Consider the following 17,659-nt stretch of genomic DNA (forward strand, 5'->3'; position numbering starts at 1 on the left):
CGATGTTCCCGAGTGTCCTCAAACGCCGCATTAGGCTGAAAGTTTACTTTCACTTCCTGGACTTCGTGGAGTGGAGCTTGTTGTTGGTGTGTGAAGAAACTGTAAGTTTGCTTTGTTTCCTCCTTTAACAGTTTGTCTTTAGGAACTTTACTGTTTGTTCAGCTCGTGTTTGATTTCTTCACACAACAAACTGTGTGTGTTTGTATTTCCGGTCTCTCCAATAAAGTCAGTGTGTAATGTTTCCTGGCTAACATCAGCTGTGTGCAGCTTACAGTGTGTTCACACCGAACGCGATGGGCGCGAGAAAAAAGCCCCAAACGCCCCTAACTTGACGCGTGCACGTTCGCACCTCTACGCGTGTCCAAGAAAAATCCATCGCGCTCCAAAATATCATATTTTAACGCGCGTGAACCGGAAATGTGGGAGGGATGTGGGAGGAAGTTGTGCCAGACCGGTATCTTTGCAAGATGGCAGCTGTCGAGCTAGCGCTTGAAGAGAGAGTCTCCCTTCTCTATGTACTGTGGAGAGCAGAGTAGCGGCGTAAAGGACGTCCTCGCCGTACCTGGGTCCATCAGGTCCTCCAGAGGCGTGAGCAGTTTGGTGAGTTTCACCACTTGCTCCAGGAGCTGCGCCTGGATGACGGTCGATTCCAGCGCTATCACCGTCATTCACTCGGAAGAATTTATGCTGTTATCAGTGTTTGCATGATAGCATGGCTGTGGTGTCACATCAATGTATGCGCTCGGTGTTTGCTGATATCAAACTGTAGCATTAGGACCACTGAGTTAACCTTTGTAGTGATACTCACTCCTTTTTATTTAGACCTGGTTTAATTCTGGGATAGTTGAATATTTGTATATAATCCCTGCAGCTGTCAGACTCTATAGCAGGGGTCACAGCCTTTATTAAAACAGAGTTAGATAAAACTGAACAGTTTGGTTCATCTTTAGTTACATGGTTCTATCTTGATAAGCTGTCTTATCACAGATTAATTTTTCAAAAATATTAATGATTTAAGCAAGGAAAGGGCTACATGTCAACACACAACTCTTTATTTCTATTAATGTCTTACTTCATTCCTACCTGATTGACATGTTTAGGAATTATGAGTGATTGGCTCACTGTAGTTGTGAAAGTTGCTACCAATCAAATTATGATATGTTAAAGTTAAAACAAAACACAACTGTTTTAGATATTATCTAATATACATTTTGTAATTATCCTTATAATTACAAAATGTTTTATGTAAGATTTAAGTTTTGTGATTTATATCTGACATCACAAAAGTATTTTGGAATTTGAATAATGTATTTTGTAACTGCAGTACACATAATACTGATTTTGAACAATTTTGTCCAGGTTCCTTGTCACCGGGGACTCCTTCAGCACCAAGCGTTCAGTTTCAGAGTCGGTGTGTCCACGGTGAGCCAGATCACCCCCCAGGCAGACTTCATGGCTGTGCCTTCACCTGGAGACTGGCGGTCCATCACAGAGGGATTCCAGGAGCGTTGGAACTTTCCTCTGTGCTGTGCAGCTCTGGATGGGAAGCACATCCAGACAAAGGCACCCCATATATCATATAGGAGACACACACATTGATATACACTAAATATTCATTTCATTTCTTTTTTGTGGTGCCCAAATTGATGCACCTGCTTGATTTTGTTTAAACAATTATTGCACACTTTCTGTAAATCCAGTAAACTTCTTTTCACTTCTCAAATATCACTGTGTGTGTCTCCTGTATGATATTTAACTGACATTTTTTATTGTAACAACCAACGATTTATACAGGAAAATAATGTCTATTAACAAGGTTGCCCAAACTTCTGCATCCCACTGTATCAGTATATTTTGTCATTAGTATAATATGAAATAAATTCTACATGTGTCAAGTTGTGTGCCAACATTTGCTGTGTAGTAGAACTGAGACATTAGTCATTATAAACATTTATTTGAAATAATATTAAAAGTCTCAAACAGAAAAACATTAAACATAAATATATAAAATATAAGAATTTACAGAGAGACAGGAATAAAAAGGACCAGCTGCTCTCCAGAGCAGGAACAAGGCTGAGGAGGAAATGCTCCATTGGAGACTGGTGTGGCCTCTTCAGGGACTCCAGGATGGCCAGCTCCACCGCCGATGGACCGTCCTGGGACCCGTCCCTCATCTGCCTCGGAGCCGTCCTCCTCTGTGGGCCTGTAAAACAGCACAAAACACAAAGAAATGAGAAGGCTGCTACTAGATTTTAATTTCAACATTGAAAAAAAAACCAAAAACAATAACAGGATATAATCAGATTGGTTGTAGATATTTAGTAAAGGTGATCACAAGGGAATCCCACCGACTAAAAAGGTATCAGTGCTTGCTGTACATATCTGTGGGTGCAGCAGCAGGAGCTCAGGGACCGGGGATGCTCTGCTGCAGAATCAGTTGGTTCTATCAATACAGTATTAAATGTTAACAGGTTGGATATAATAATCGTAGAGTAGACAGTGGTCCCTCATTTATTGCAGGGGTTCTCAGAATAACTAGCCCCTGGTCACAGTTCTCACAATTGATTCTCAAAGTGCAAACCTTTGTAGATTGCAAAACGTAAAAGTATTATTATGCCGCGGGTTGTCTTCATCTGCCCGCCACTTTCGTGCGCCTTTTTCCCTCACGGTGCAGGTGTCTATTTCTGAATGAGGCTCATAGTTATGGGTGTTTTTGTGCTGTTTTTTCTATTGGACGCGATGGTTATCAAAACCAAACGTGATAAATTTGGCAAGCGCAGGAGATTTGTCAATCAGGCTGCAGAATGCAATGCTGTACTGTGCAATAAAAAATCAGCGAAAAAGCAAAGCAGTGACGGATGAACAGCGGGACCACTGTGTGCTGTTTATTAATAAACAATAAAATATATTCCTAAATGACAACATGCATAAAAGCAGAACGGTATTTGTACGTCAGTGGGAAAATAGCGGTGGCTTGCTAGCTTTTGTGCGGCTTCCCGGGTCAGTGAAAACTTTCAAAAGAGAAATGAATGAACTTACCAGGTTGCCCGATCTCTTCACATATCTTCCTCCAAGCTCGGTCCTTTTTATTCCTGTCTCGGTACTGAAAGCAGCTGGTGTTGTACAGCTCCGAGTTGTTTGCTACCGCATTGATTAGCCTTCCCCTCCATTGAAGTATGAAAGGCTTTGGCTGGATCTGCCCCTTTGACCTAGGTAACAGCCACGTCACCAGGCTCCTGATTGGTTGTCGCGGCGCGATTTGACGCTGGAGTTCAGATTTTTCCAACTCGAGCGGTAGACGCGAAACGCGCGTATGCACAAAATGCAACACAAAAACTCACGCGCGTGGTTTTATTCGCGAGTCAAACGCACCTGACGCGCGTTTCACGCGTTTTGGCGTTTTCGCGACGCAAATCTGCTTCCGAATTTTCGCGGGACCCGCAATCGCGCGTCATCGCGCCTTTCCATTGACTTTACATGTAAACCTGATGCTCTATTCGCGTCCATCGCGTTCGGTGTGAACACACCGTTACTGATTTATGGTGTAGGACAGGGGTCTCAAACTCAATTTAGCTGGGGGCCGCTGCAGGCAGAGTCTGGGTGAGGCTGGGCCGCATTATGTTTTCCACAAGAAAGGCATGGTTAAAAAATTCCAATCTTCTCAAATCTCTTTATTTTTATTTTTTAACACAAAATATGAAAAATAAATAAACAAATTAAGAATTAATAAGAAAATAAATCAATCTGTAATACATAAATAAAATAATAATAAGATATTTTTAGTCAGTGAACTTGTGTGTATTTTTCAGTCTTCTATATCTGCTGTATTTAGATTGAAATGTCTGTATTAACAGTTCTATAACCTTCTTCTGAACATGAATGGAACACTGTAGAAAATGAACTGTTCTTCTGAACATGGCTTCTCTTGCCTACTCCTTGCTGCTAGAGACCTGGCAGCGTTTCCTCTCGCATAGCCGAGCCAGATTTGGCCTGAGGGAGGAAGCAGTTGCGACCCTCAGTATGTCTTGAAGATGATCATCCGTAAGTCTGGACCTGTACTTGGACTTATTGAAGTTCAAAGTGGAGAAGAGCTTTTGGCACAAGTATGTGCTACCAAAAAGGCACATGGTCCGCTTGAACATTCGGGAAAGCCGAGGGAAACTAGGGCTCAAGTCTCTCAAAAATTGTCCAAGCTTGTCTGCTTTTCCACTCACCTCCCTGAACTTTGCTTTGAGTTCAGAGTTGCACTGCAGCTCAATGAGCTCCATTTGAAGCACAGAAGGGGCATCTTGCACATCAAAGGAGACGGGGTCCGCAAAAATGTGAAAGGTGGCTCTGTGTGTCTTGAAGTCAGCAAATCTGTGATCAAATTCCTCCTGTAGCCTCAAAATGACATCAACATACTCGTCAGCACTGAATGGTGTGCCTGCATCCATGAGTGCCTTGCATGCTGGGAAATGGCAAAGGTTTGTCTGAGAGAGCTGAGCTTTCCAGAGCGCCAGTTTTGTGGAGAATGCTCTCACGTTGTCATAGGCAGCACTGACAAGTTGCCCCTGGCCTTGTAACGTCTTGTTCAGTACATTAAGCTCATGTGTCATATCAACAAGAAAAGCTGAGTCCATGAGCCATTTGGGATCAGTTAGCACAGGAACACTAACTCCATCCTTCTCCATGAAGGCTTCACTTCTGCTCTCAACTCAAAAAGTCTCTTTAATACATTTCCCCTGCTGAGCCAACGTACCTCAGTGAAGTCGAGCACATCCCCATATTCTGACTCCATTTCCTCTAAAAAAGCACAGAACCTTCGGTGCTTTAAGCCCCTGGATCTGATTTGGTTGATGCATTTCACAACAATAGACATCACATTGTCAAACTTCAGGCATTTGCTGCAAAGGACCTGCTGATGGATGATGCAGTGCAGAGCAATGGCCTCCTCCACGCCTTCCTCTTCCAGTTTGTTTTGTGCCACCAGTCCATGTTTCCTCCCTGTCATTGATGGCGCTCCATCTGTTGTTATTCCAACAAACCTCTTCCATGGCAAACCAACATTCTCAATGGCATCACACAGCTTGTAAATATCTGCTGAGCGGTGGTCTGGCCATGCATTGGAATTACTGTGAGCAGCTCCTCCATCACTTCAAAACTGTCATCAACACCACGGACATACATTGGGAGCTGGGCAGTGTCGGTGATGTCTGTGATCTCATCAAGAGCGACTGAGTATACACTGAAACATTTGGCTTTCTCACACAGTTGGTCATAAATGTCACTTGACAGGTCAGAAATGCGATCTGCTGCGGTGTTGGCAGAAAGGCTGATGTTGCTAAACTGACCTTTCTTTCCCGGACAGACTATATTTGCAGCCTGCAATATGCACTTTTAGACAAATGCACCTTCTGTGAATGGCTTCCCTGCTTTAGCAATCATCTCACTAACCACGTGGCTCCGACTGCTGCATTATTCTCTTTGGTTGCTTTCTTGGAGAAATCTTGCTGCCTCAGTAGATCTGTTTTAAGACTGGCAACCCGGTTCGCTCTCTCGTCTCCCTGGTATTCTGCATCCAGCTCAGCATGTCTAGTTGTGTAATGACGTTTCAAATTGTATTCCTTGTGCAGCGCAACTTTCTCTGTGCAAATAAGACAGGTCGGGGTGCCCCTGTGCTCAACAAAGAAATATTGCATTTCCCACTTTTCCTGAAATTGTCGGTGCTCATCACCAACCTTTCTCTTCACCGCAGGCTTTGAAAAAGACATGTTTGGGGCTATGTGACATTTATAATTCTACTTGGTGTCACTGTCGCATTGAAGTTTCAATCAAGCGTTTAGCCGACGGACGGGGAACGTCTCAACGCGTAGAGAACGTCATTTCTGCTTCTTTTTCTTGCAACCGTAGCACGGCGATCGGCAGATAAAAAGCCGGTAGCAGTCTCCTTTGTTTTTACGCTCGATGTTCATGTCTTTCATGACGACACGAACACCGTGGCGTTTGCAGATGGTAGAAAGTGCAGGGATAGCGAGCGCAAAAAAGGCGACTGCTCACGGCGCCGGGCTGTTGTTACAGGAGAAAGAAGCGGAAATGACACCGTGAAATATAACAAATAACATCAGCTGTTTCTGATGTTAGTTGTTTTGACTGCTTTTACATTATATTGAAATATATGTAATGTTCATGTTTGCTGCAATGCAAACGCAGTGATGCAAATAAAAACATTGAGCCACAAATTACGGTGCGACCCTATAATTAGTCCGGGTTACCGGGGACTGTTGCTGATGTTAAGGTTCAAAATTGAGGAGGGAGAGTACAAACCACCCTTGGTCCAGAGGATCTTGGTCCAACAATGATTTTAATGACTACACACGTGTGGGAAGACAACTCTGTACGCAGACAGCAATTGATCTTCAACTTAATCAAAGCATGAACAGATATTTTATAGCATCAGGGTTTGTTTACTGACGCCCCTTCATACGTCACAGATACATTTTATACATAGATCAGATCAACACCACAATGACTTTTAACCCAGAAGATCATCTTCTATTTTCATGGCTGGTACTTTCCGTTCTTGTCTTAAAGTGAATTGTTCCTCTTTCTTGCCGAGACAACAAGGACGGTTCCTCTTTTACCGAGACATGACTAATCTCTCCTCTAAATAAATCTAACTCGTGTGTGTGTTGACCTCACATGCTCTTTGTGTCACCTCTTCACCTACTAACTGTCTGTGTCTCGTCCTCAAATACTCTTTCTCAATTCACCTGTTGCACTTCTGACCTTTCACCAGACCAGAGGCTCACTGAGACTATATGTATGTCTTCTACTAAATAAATGTTTTAACCAAGAACCTCTACTAAAACCTTAATATGAAATGACCTGATATAAGTGTTTTGTAAGCATGTATTGCAATTCCTTCTATGTTCTAGTTTTCCCTCAGCATGTATCACCTGAACAGTCACGTCAGTGAAGCTTAAGACCTTTAAAGAACCTGAACATCAACTCAAATAAGCACAGATATGCATTGTGTACACAATAGTTATAACTGCATCTGAAATACAAAATTAACATCATCATAAACATCTTAAGGCCATCTTCAGTTCAGTTCAGTTCAGTTCATTTTTATTTCAAACATTTCAAACATGTGCCTTCACAATCATTACAAAATATCATTCCATTATTTGTTTGAAAAGGAGTAGGCTGAAGTATTTACTTATTTGTCCCTACCCCCTCAAGTTTTACCTCTCATTCATTAAAATTTTTTTTGTCTTAAATTAAACAAACAACATATGAAACATATAAACATATGAAGTAAAACAAAACATAACATACATAAATCAAAAACAAGAAATTAGCAAGCCCCACCACAGTATAGTTTCTTTCATATGAAAAATACAGAATGTGTATATTTGCAGATACACAAGTTATGGAAAAACAACAAACCAAAACAAAACAAAAAAACAACCAAAAAAGAACCGCAACACCATTACCAGCAACATTACCATCCTGGGTTAACCCCGTTTTCTTCATTCTTATACTTATTTAAAATTAGGTTTTTATATTTGACTTTAAACTGTTTTATGTTTTTACTGTCTTTTATTTCTTCTGTTAGACTGTTCCATAATTTAACTCCTGCAATTGAGATAGACATAGTTCTTAAAGTTGTTCTAGCACTTTGTATTTTTAAATTCCATTTCCCTCTTAAGTTATACCCACCTTCTCTTTCTATGAACAATTTACAGATTTCTTTGGGAAGCAATTTATTTCTGACTTTATACATTATTTGCGCTGTTTTAAGCTTCACCAAGTCTTGGAATTTAATAGCTTGCATTTTGACAAAGAGTGCATTTGTATGGTCCCTGTACCCTACATTATTTATTAATCTAATGGCCCTTTTCTGTATTATAGTTATTGTTTGTGTGTTACTTTTGTATGTGTTTCCCCAGACCTCTACACAGTAGCTCATATATGGCAGTAGTAAAGCACAGTATAAAATGTGCAGTGCTTTCTGATCCAACATATGCTTTGCTTTTCCCAGGACGGCAATGCCCCGTGCCAATTTCCCCCGAACATAAGTAATGTGTGGCTTCCAACAGAGCTTGTGGTCAATGATCACTCCAAGAAATTTTATTTCATTTACTCTTTCTAAATATACATTGTCAACACATATTTCTACTTCGATGTTTTTCTTTTGGTTTCCAAACAACATAAATTTGGTTTTATCGAGATTCAATGATAATTTATTTATATCAAACCACTTCTTTAATATCATTAATTCCTGTGTGATCATTTCCAAAACCTGTGGCAACTCCACACCTGAACACAGTATATTTGTGTCATCTGCAAATATTACAAACTTTAAAATCTCCGATACTCTGCAGATATCATTTAAGTACATAATAAACATTTTTGGACCCAGTACTGAACCTTGAGGTACTCCACAAGCTATATCCATCAAATTAGATTTATATTCATTTATTTGTACATATTGTTGCCTATTCCCTACATAGCTTTTTAACCATTCCAAAACCACTCCCCTAAACCCGTACTTTTCCAGTTTTTTTAATAGAATTTCATGATTAACAGTATCAAACGCCTTCTTTAGATCTAAGAAAACTCCGAGCGCATACCTCTTATTATCCATACATTCCGTTATCTTTTCCATTAGATCTATCAGTGCCAAAGCTGTTGATCTGTTGTTTCTGAACCCATACTGACTATCTGTCATTAATTCATATTTTTCCACAAAACTGTCAAATCTTTTTATGAAGAGTTTTTCCAGTATCTTAGAGAACTGGGAGAGTATTGACACTGGTCTATAGTTTGTAAAATGATGTCTTTCACCGGTTTTGTAAATGGGAATAACTTTAGCAACTTTCATTTTTTGTGGAAAAACTCCTTTTTGAAACGACAAGTTGAATATATATTTTAATGGTTTTACGATACCATCAATAACTGTCTTTACCGTTACCATATCAATATCATTCCAGTCTGTACTGGTTTTGTTCTTAAGTCCTCTAACCATGTCATAAATCTCTTTCTCTTCCACTGCTCTTAAAAACATTGAGCTACTATTCCTTTCAATATTTTCACCAGTGTCCCTTTCTATTCCATCAACCTTTATTTCTTCTGCCAGTTTTGGCCCTATGTTTACGAAGAATTCATTAAAGCCATTTACTATCTCTTCCATGTTATTAATACTTCTTGTCCCTTCTATAAAGTATCCAGGGTAATCATTATTCCTTGTTTCATTTTTGATTATTCTGTTTAATACATTCCATATATCTCTTGTGTTATCTTTATTGTGTTCTAACCTTTTAATGTAATACTCTCTTTTACAGGATCTCATTATATTAGTTAATTTATTTTTGTAAGTTTTATACTTCATTTCAGTTTCTATTGTTCTCTTTTTTATGAATTCTCGATATAAGGTATTCTTTTTTTTGCTGGCATTTTGTAGTCCTTTTGTCATCCATGGTCTTCCTGCATAGTTGTGTTTCCTATTGATTTCAATTACTGGGCAGTTTTTATCAAGTAATGTGTTAAATGTTCTTAAAAATCCTTCGTAAGCTTTATTAACTTCTGTTTGTTCATATACAATATTCCAATCTTGCTTTAAAAGTTCATTTCTAAGACAATTTAAGGTCTTCTCTGTTCTTATTCTTTTGTAAATAATCTTATGTCCATCGTTGTTCACTTTATAATGGCAATTATACGATGCAAAGACTGGTAAATGGTCACTTATATCATTGATTAACAGCCCACTTTTTATCTTTCCTTCTATTATATTTGTAAATATATTATCTAATAGAGTTGCACAATGAGATGTTATTCTGGTCGGTCTTGTTATCAGTGGAAATAAACCTATGCTGTACATGGAATCAATAAATTCTTCTGTACTCTTATTATGATTTGGATTCAATAAGTCAATATTAAGTCCCCACAAATAAACATTCTTTTCTGATTTATATTTGTAAATAAGTCCTCCATATTATCCTTAAATATCTCAATCTTAGATCCTGGTGTTCTATATATACAACTGACAATTAGGTTTTTCCTTTTTTCTATACTTATTTCCACTGATAAACATTCCATCACTCCATCAATAACAGTTGTCATTCTTCCCATTCTTTTGTACTTTAGGTTTTTATCAATGTAAAGTGCCACCCCACCTCCTTTCTTGTTGATCCTGTCTACATGAAGGAATTCATATCCATTTATTTTAAAGTCTTCTTCTTTTCCAGGAGTTATCCAGGTCTCCGATATGGCTATCACATTGAATGGCTGTTCAAACTGTGTTATGTAGTCTTTGATGGATTGAAAGTTTGCATATAAGCTTCGACTATTAAAGTGAACCATTGTTATACCCTGTTCTACCTTGAATTCCTTTTTAAGTTGCTCATTTGTATAATAATTGCATTCATTTGTCTTATTGTTAAAGAAATTACAATCAGGATCTATGTTGCTGTCATACATCAATGTCTTATTTTCAATATCTATATGAGTTGTTAGTTGAAAATTGTCAGACATCTGCGTTGGTTGTGCACTTGGACGGTCACATCATATTTAGCACTGCTTTGCATTTATCGGTTATATTTTTCTAGTTCCGTCATCTCTTTGATGACTAGAACCTTAGCCTGCTCTGGTGTTCCATTTAACTTAATGAATATTTTACAGTCTGACGTCCAAGTTGACTGTATTTTCTTCTGTTTTCTTAATATTCTTGCTTGTCTTGCAATGTCTGCATTTTTCTTGATTAGGTGTTCATTTAAATAAACATTTGTACCTTTTAGCTTTCTTCCTTGCTTGAGCAGTTCTTTTTTCTGTTTTCTATTAACAAAACGAATGATAATGGCAGGTATTTGATTTTTTCTCGGAAGAGGATGGCATCCTTCAATATTTTTACTGTCCATTTCTATACCTTTGCTTTTAAAGAAGGCCATTACCTGCTCTTCCAAAGAGCGTAGCTCTTGCTCGGGTGGCTCCCCTCTCTCTGCTGCTGCTACCCGTGCGTATGTCTGATGCTTGGTTTCCAGTCCTGTCACTATCACATCATTTACTCTTGAATATTGTTCCAGATCTGACACCCGTCCTTCCAGCATAGCAATCTTCTTGTCCTTTTCCTCGCTCTGCCTTCTTAGTTCTTTAATATCATCCATTAAATTGAGTATCAGTTTTTGTTGTTTTGAAATTTTTGTTATTTCTTCAGACATAAAGTTTAGGGATTTCTTTATGTCCTCCAGTTCCTCCTCATTAACGTTGCTCCTCTTAGGCGGCATCTTAACGCTCCTGGGCCTGGTGGAGCAGGAGGATCCTGGGCCTGGTGGCTGCTGGAGGATCCTGGGCCTGGTGGAGCAGGAGGATCCTGGGCCTAGTGGCTGCTGGAAGAGCCTGGGCCTGGTGGCTGCTGGAAGAGCCTGGGCCTGGTGGCTGCTGGAAGAGCCTGGGCCTGGTGGCTGCTGCAGGATCCTGGGCCTGGTGGCTGCTGGAGGATCCTGGGCCTGGTGGCTGCTGGAAGAGCCTGGGCCTGGTGGCTGCTGGAGGATCCTGGGCCTAGTGGCTGCTGGAAGAGCCTGGGCCTGGTGGCTGCTGGAAGAGCCTGGGCCTGGTGGCTGCTGCAGGATCCTGGGCCTGGTGGAGCAGGAGGATCCTGGGCTTAGTGGCTGCTGGAAGAGCCTGGGCCTTTTTTTTTTTCCACACCTAGTGTCTCTTCTTTAACACTAGCATCCCCAGGCTTCTACCTTTCTACCTATAAAACCCGAGAGCAGTCAAATGGTGGAAGTGGAAGTGGAAGCTTAAAGCTATCTGTTACATTGTTAAAGCCTCGTCTTAGCCTGCTGCTCAAAATAACTTCCTGCTTCTGCAAACTCTCTGCAAGCCTGTTTCCTGTCAGCCTGTGACTTTTAGCCTTTCTGAAAGACACACACTGTTCAACCCCTGAATGCAATATAAACTCCAGATTATATTATTAATGCAATGGTAATAATGATGATTATTTAACAATAGCAGTAAAATAATTTCCATGCTCCACACTGCCGATGAACAGGTGTCGCTATGTGACTGCAGACTAAATTGGGCTGCATTGAGTTCATGACTTTTCTTTTATCCCGCCGCCTACGCATCACTGTGAGAGTTAATATGAGATCTCTCTCTGTGGAAAAATAACTTTAAATCCCACTGACGTGTGTATAAATCTATATACGTATAATGTCCCGCTGGGCAGCAACTTAAAAAAACAACTTTTTTTGAAGTGTTGTGAACGCAGCGCGCTGGGGCGAATGTCGGCGTTTGCCCAATAGAAAGGAGGAAGCCAGCCAGGCACAGGAAAGAAAGAAACACTCCAGGGCAACGCTGCTGGAACTTTGACTCATTGAGAAATGTTTCCCTGCTTGCATCAAGCCCGGCTGGTGTCCCCTGAGATCCATATCCCACCCTGATTGGTGGGTTAATTCAGCTCCGCCCACAACACTGTAAAGTGTCATACATTATCAAACTAACATTACATTTTCATATTAAGGTGGGGCCAAAAACTATCGTCCTGCGGGCCGCAATTGGCCCGCGGGCCGCGAGTTTGAGACCCCTGGTGTAGGAGGACACCTACTCTGTGTCTGGTTAAGTATAAGAGCCCTTTGTTAGGGGGACCGCTGGACTCTTAGCACCAGCTTTGGGGTCACAGGGTCACATCTGGAACACACACACACACACACACACAGACACACAGACACACACACACACACACACACACACAGACACACACACACGCGCACACACACACACTCACACACACACACACAGACACACACAGACAGACACACACACACACACACACAGACAGACAGACAGACAGACACACACACACACACAGACAGACACACACACACACACAGAGACAGACACACACACACACACACACACACACAGACACACACACGCACGCACACACACACACAGACACGCACGCACGCGCACACACACACACACACAGACACAGACACACACACACACACACACACACTATGCACAGACTGGTACTCTTTGTTCATACCTGTGTAAGACGTCATAATGAACTTGTGCATATTCATGTAAGCTCAATAAAGAGCAGTGTTACGAGGGAGCAGACGAGAGCGACTGAGGTCAAGTGAAGGAACGGCGCTGTCACAGTTCTCTCCCTCATCAATTGTCTGGTTCCAGCGGTGGGTCTGTGCTAGACGACCCATCACCAGCTTTTTCCACTGGTTACCAGTACGTGGTAGAATCCACTTCCAGATCTGGTTGTCTTTAAATCTGTGAATGGATTGGCTCCATCTTATCTCTCTTTAACAAAAGAATCCAAGTGGAGCCCTCAGGTCTGCAGATAAGCAGCTTCTGACCAGAACTAGACGTAAAAACAGAGGTGAGCTTTATCGATGGCTGCAGCCAAACTCTGGAACAGTCGCCCTTCACATCAGGTCGTCACCAACACTGGACATTTTTAAAAGCCGGTTGGAAACACATTTGTACTCTGTAGCTTTCAATCCTGACCAGTCTTTATAGTCATTACTGTGTATGTTTCCTATTTTCTCTCTACTCTGTGCAGCACTTTGGCTCAAGCTGTTTTTAAATGTGCTGATAAATAAATGTAGATTTCTTTGAATAAAACAGTGGAGCCGAGCTTTGAGCTCAGTGTGTAACAGTGTGTGTGTGAGAGCCATGTAATGTCCATGTGTGCATGCTGACTGTGCTGCTCTGACCCCCCTCCTCCTTTCAGGGTGGAGCCTGCTGGAGTCCGATGGTTGAGACCAGGTCTGAGGAAGTGTAAGTGTGTTTTTAATGGGATTCATGAAAACAAAGCAGCACACATTCAACCATCTTCATCATGTCAGGAGTCATCATCAAAGTGTCAATCAATGAACAGATGATGGATCAATAACTGCAGCTGGATTGTGTTTGTTCTTTCCATCAGATTCCTGTCAACTCACAATCGACACAAACACAGTGAACACAAAGCTCCAACTGTCTGACAACAACAGGAAGGTGACACGTGTGGAGGAGGTTCAGTCATATCCTGATCATCCAGACAGATTTGATGTTTGTGAACAGCTGCTGTGTAGAAATGGTCTGACTGGTCGCTGTTACTGGGAGGTCGAGTGGAGAGGAAACGTTTATATATCAGTGAGTTACAGAAGCATCAGAAGGAAAGGAGACAGTGATGACTGTGTGTTTGGATACAATGATCAGTCCTGGAGTCTGATCTGCTATAATGATGGTCCTCAGTCTGTCAGGCACAATTACAGACTAACATCCATCTCCTCCTCCTCCTCCTCCTCCTCTGTCTCTAACAGAGCAGCAGTGTATGTGGACTGTCCTGCTGGCACTCTGTCCTTCTACAGAGTCTCCTCTGACACTCTGATCCACCTCCACACCTTCAACACCACATTCACTCAAACTCTTTATCCTGGGTTTAGGTTCTGGTCTCCTGGTGGCTCAGTGTCCCTGTGCTGAGTGGAGTGTAAAGAGTGTCTCCTGTTACAGAAACACTCTGACTGTTGAACAGATAGTTCAGTCTGTACATGTCTGTCTCTTTCACTCACAAACACGTTTTCAGATTCATGGATTCAATCAGTTGATGTTTGAAACTCTTCTAAATGATTCCTTGTAAACTTCTTCAGTCACAAACAAACAGGAAGTGATGTCACATGTGTTCCTGTCCACACAGCAGAATGAGTCTATTGCTGACAGTGATGTACAAACAGAGTGAGCATTTCTGAGGCCCAAAATAAACTGAGTAGTTCACTGAATGAACAATGGACTGTGAGCTCAGTTCCTTCATCATTAGTATGGATTATATATGTATATGTATTATATTAGTATCATATATATCAGGTGCTGCTGCTTTCAGTCATTGTGCAAATGTGCTGTTTGTAAGCTTGTAAAGCTGCAGTCAGCTGAGACTGAAGAAGTCACCTGATCAGTGAGCAAACGTTTCTGAAAACGTCCAGATGAACAGAATCAACCTTTTGGGATCAGCCAGCAATGCAGCATCATTGTTGTTCAGCTTCAGAGGTTTGCAGGAATGAACTGATGACCAGAAACAGCTGCAAAGTCCAAGAAAATACCAGCTGGAGTTCAGCTGCATTTGAAGAAGTCAAAGAAAAGTAAGGATGGCAAAGGGCGACGTTTTCTTCCAAAGAGCTGCAAACATGGTCGACGCCTCATTAGAAGAATCATCTGGACATTTGTGAGGAACTCTAACCAAGAAAGCAACGTCACACAGATCCAACAGACAGTTTCCATGACTGCAAGTGTTGAGTGGAAAAATGCTACATTGCATTATTGCATCCTCTCACCACAGGAGGCGCTGTTGGCACCACTGATTGCTGATCAGCTGTTCTCTGATGATCTGATTGATACTGTGAATAACGGGACTCACTGAACTCTGTGACACAGTGAAGATTACAGAGTTTAACTTCACCCTTTAAGACTGACCACAGAACCAAGTCCGCCAGAGCTTTTGTTATATTTTTACATGCTGTGGAGCCATTTGTGGGAGCATTTCAAGTTGCTATACATCAATACAACTGTTATAGCCCTAATTTTAATAATATGTATGCATTAAGTCCATAGTAACTACATAAATTGCAAAAAAAACCTCTGCTCATCCATCTCTGTGTGTATCAGGATACATTTTGTTCATAATACACAGAAAAATCAGAGTTATTACCTGTAATAAATGTGAAAGATTCCTGCAGTGATAACCAGGCAGGACTGAAACACATCCAAGCTGTCACCACGGTAACAGCACCGTCCATCCACAGGGGAGGGGAGGAGCAAAAAGAGGGACTTTGACCATTTTATACTAAAAACACTCAACTAATGTTTCTAATATGAAACAAATAAGCCCACATTAATGTGAGCGTTTATTAAATAATAATAATGATGATTTCCTCCTGATCTCATTTCCACAGCAGAGAAAACTGTGGTGTATATTGAGGTGGAGGGTGTGGTCTGTGGCTCAGGTGTAGAGTGAGGGTGGGGTGCACCACAGCAGCATGCTGGGACTGCTGAGGGTGGAGGAGGGAGTGATGATGACATCAGAGCTGCAGCACAGAGACCAGTGAACACACAGTCTGTTCATCTTTGCATAGATACAATATACAGCACAATATTGAATGACAGACACGCTGTGGGAGCTTCCACAGATACACTGACGTCAGCATCCAGAGTCCTCCTGCTGCTCCCCCCTCAGAGCCCCGTGATCAGCACCAACACATTCAGTTAGATGACAGAGTCCAGCTGCAGCTAGAATCAGCTCCCCTCTGTGAACAACAGCACAGCGTCAGTGTTTCACACTCAGTGAAAGGAGGAAACAGCAGAAGAACACCATGTGTGCTACGTTTCCCAGGACACACTACAAACTGCACAAATACAGAGCAGCACGTGGAAGGACCTGGAGCTGCATTTACAGAGCTGCAGACAGCGTGATGTCCTGTATGGACAGGTGGAAGGAACCAAGTCCTCAGCTGGAACACTCGTGTTTGTCCACAGACAGGAAACACAGCAGGAAACTTCCTCACAGAAGTGCAGCTCATGGATAACACACTTCCTGTCAGTCAGAATGAGGCTGCAGCCAAACACAGAAAGGTGTTTTTGTCCAGATGAGCCCAGAGAAGAAACACGAGTGTTCACAGACATCAGAAGCTCAGAGAGGTGAAACATGAGGTTGGAGTCCTCGTCAGCATCCAGAAGAGCTGCTGTGAAACCCTGAGTACTCATGACAGACTCTGATGGCACAAACACATCATGATTCAAACAGAAAGACAAACATGGAGCTCCTGATCCTCCTGCATGAGAACAAGCTGACATGAGCGCTGTGTCTGAGAGTGTCTCCCTGTCACAGTGACAATAACACAGCTGCTGCTCACAGTCATTAAACTGACCTGAGGTCAGCTGTGCTCCTTACATATGAACCATGTGACCTCACATCAGTGCTGTGGATGACTGTAGTCATAGAAGAGTAGAGCTGTAGCAGGTGGTGTGAGGAGGAGGTGGTGTATTCTAGTTAACGCAGTACTGAAACACTCCAGCAGAGGGCGCTGTTAAGTCCTTATTGTAACACAGTTACTGTGTGCAGTTAGACTTCATACATAATCTGCACTTATTTCCATCAGACATGCTGTCAGGAAATGATTGGTTTCTATTGATTCTACTTCCTGTTGACTCGTTTGATGACAGTGAAACAATCACAGCTGATTGTGTGATGATGTAAACTGTCACTGTTACATTCAGTGTGTGTGACATAATGTTAGTGCAGGCTGATAACAGCCTGGTTCTGTTAGAAACACATGAACGTGTCCATAGATCAGTGTGTGTTTAACATGAGAGCTTCAGCCCTGCTGATGTGTTAAATAAAGACATGCAGGAAAACTGATGAGACTCTGAAATAACTCTTTATATTTATAATGTAACTCTGCATCAAAAGAACAACAAAGGATCCCAGACAGGTTTCTGTGAACAAAGACCATTCTGATGTTTCTGTGTTTCTAACACTTTGACATTATTAGTAAACAGACTGCAGTGAGCAGCATTTATAAAGAGCTTCTATATAAAGATATGACAGCTGTTTGACAAGTTTATCACTCTGTGTTTGGACCTGATCAGTCCAGCTGTTTACTTGAAACATGTTCATTTACCT

General features: G+C 41.6%; 1 protein-coding gene and 1 long non-coding RNA gene across 2 annotated transcripts; one reads left to right on the forward strand and one right to left on the reverse strand.

Moving 5' to 3' along the window:
* Positions 1 to 1,934: 1,934 nt before the first annotated feature.
* On the reverse strand, positions 1,935 to 3,361 carry LOC146576971 (uncharacterized). The gene is made up of 2 exons (XR_014889158.1): positions 3,040 to 3,361; positions 1,935 to 2,203 (listed from the first exon to the last, which is right to left on the reverse strand). It is a non-coding gene; the product is annotated as an uncharacterized LOC146576971 (long non-coding RNA).
* An 8,665-nt stretch (positions 3,362 to 12,026) lies between these two features.
* LOC146576972 (neoverrucotoxin subunit alpha-like) lies at positions 12,027 to 14,754 on the forward strand. Its single transcript, XM_085267605.1, has 3 exons — positions 12,027 to 12,034; positions 13,736 to 13,782; positions 13,931 to 14,754. Exons 1-3 carry the CDS (start codon positions 12,027 to 12,029, stop codon positions 14,467 to 14,469), a joined length of 594 nt encoding a protein of 197 aa, XP_085123731.1. The 3' UTR covers positions 14,470 to 14,754.
* The last annotated feature ends 2,905 nt before the right edge of the window (positions 14,755 to 17,659 follow it).

Source organism: Mchenga conophoros, linkage group LG3, assembly GCF_057382185.1.
Source record: "Mchenga conophoros isolate Kocher_MC1m ecotype Shallow Benthic linkage group LG3, M_conophoros_male_GT1.1, whole genome shotgun sequence".
NCBI classification, from domain to species: Eukaryota; Metazoa; Chordata; class Actinopteri; order Cichliformes; family Cichlidae; genus Mchenga; species Mchenga conophoros.

What these genes read in the sequence shown, in the direction of transcription:
- LOC146576972 (XM_085267605.1), top strand. An exon ending in GAGACCAGGTCTGAGGAAGT is followed by an intron (nt 13,783 to 13,930) that starts GTAAGTGTGTTT and finishes TCTTTCCATCAG; the next exon opens with ATTCCTGTCAACTCACAATC.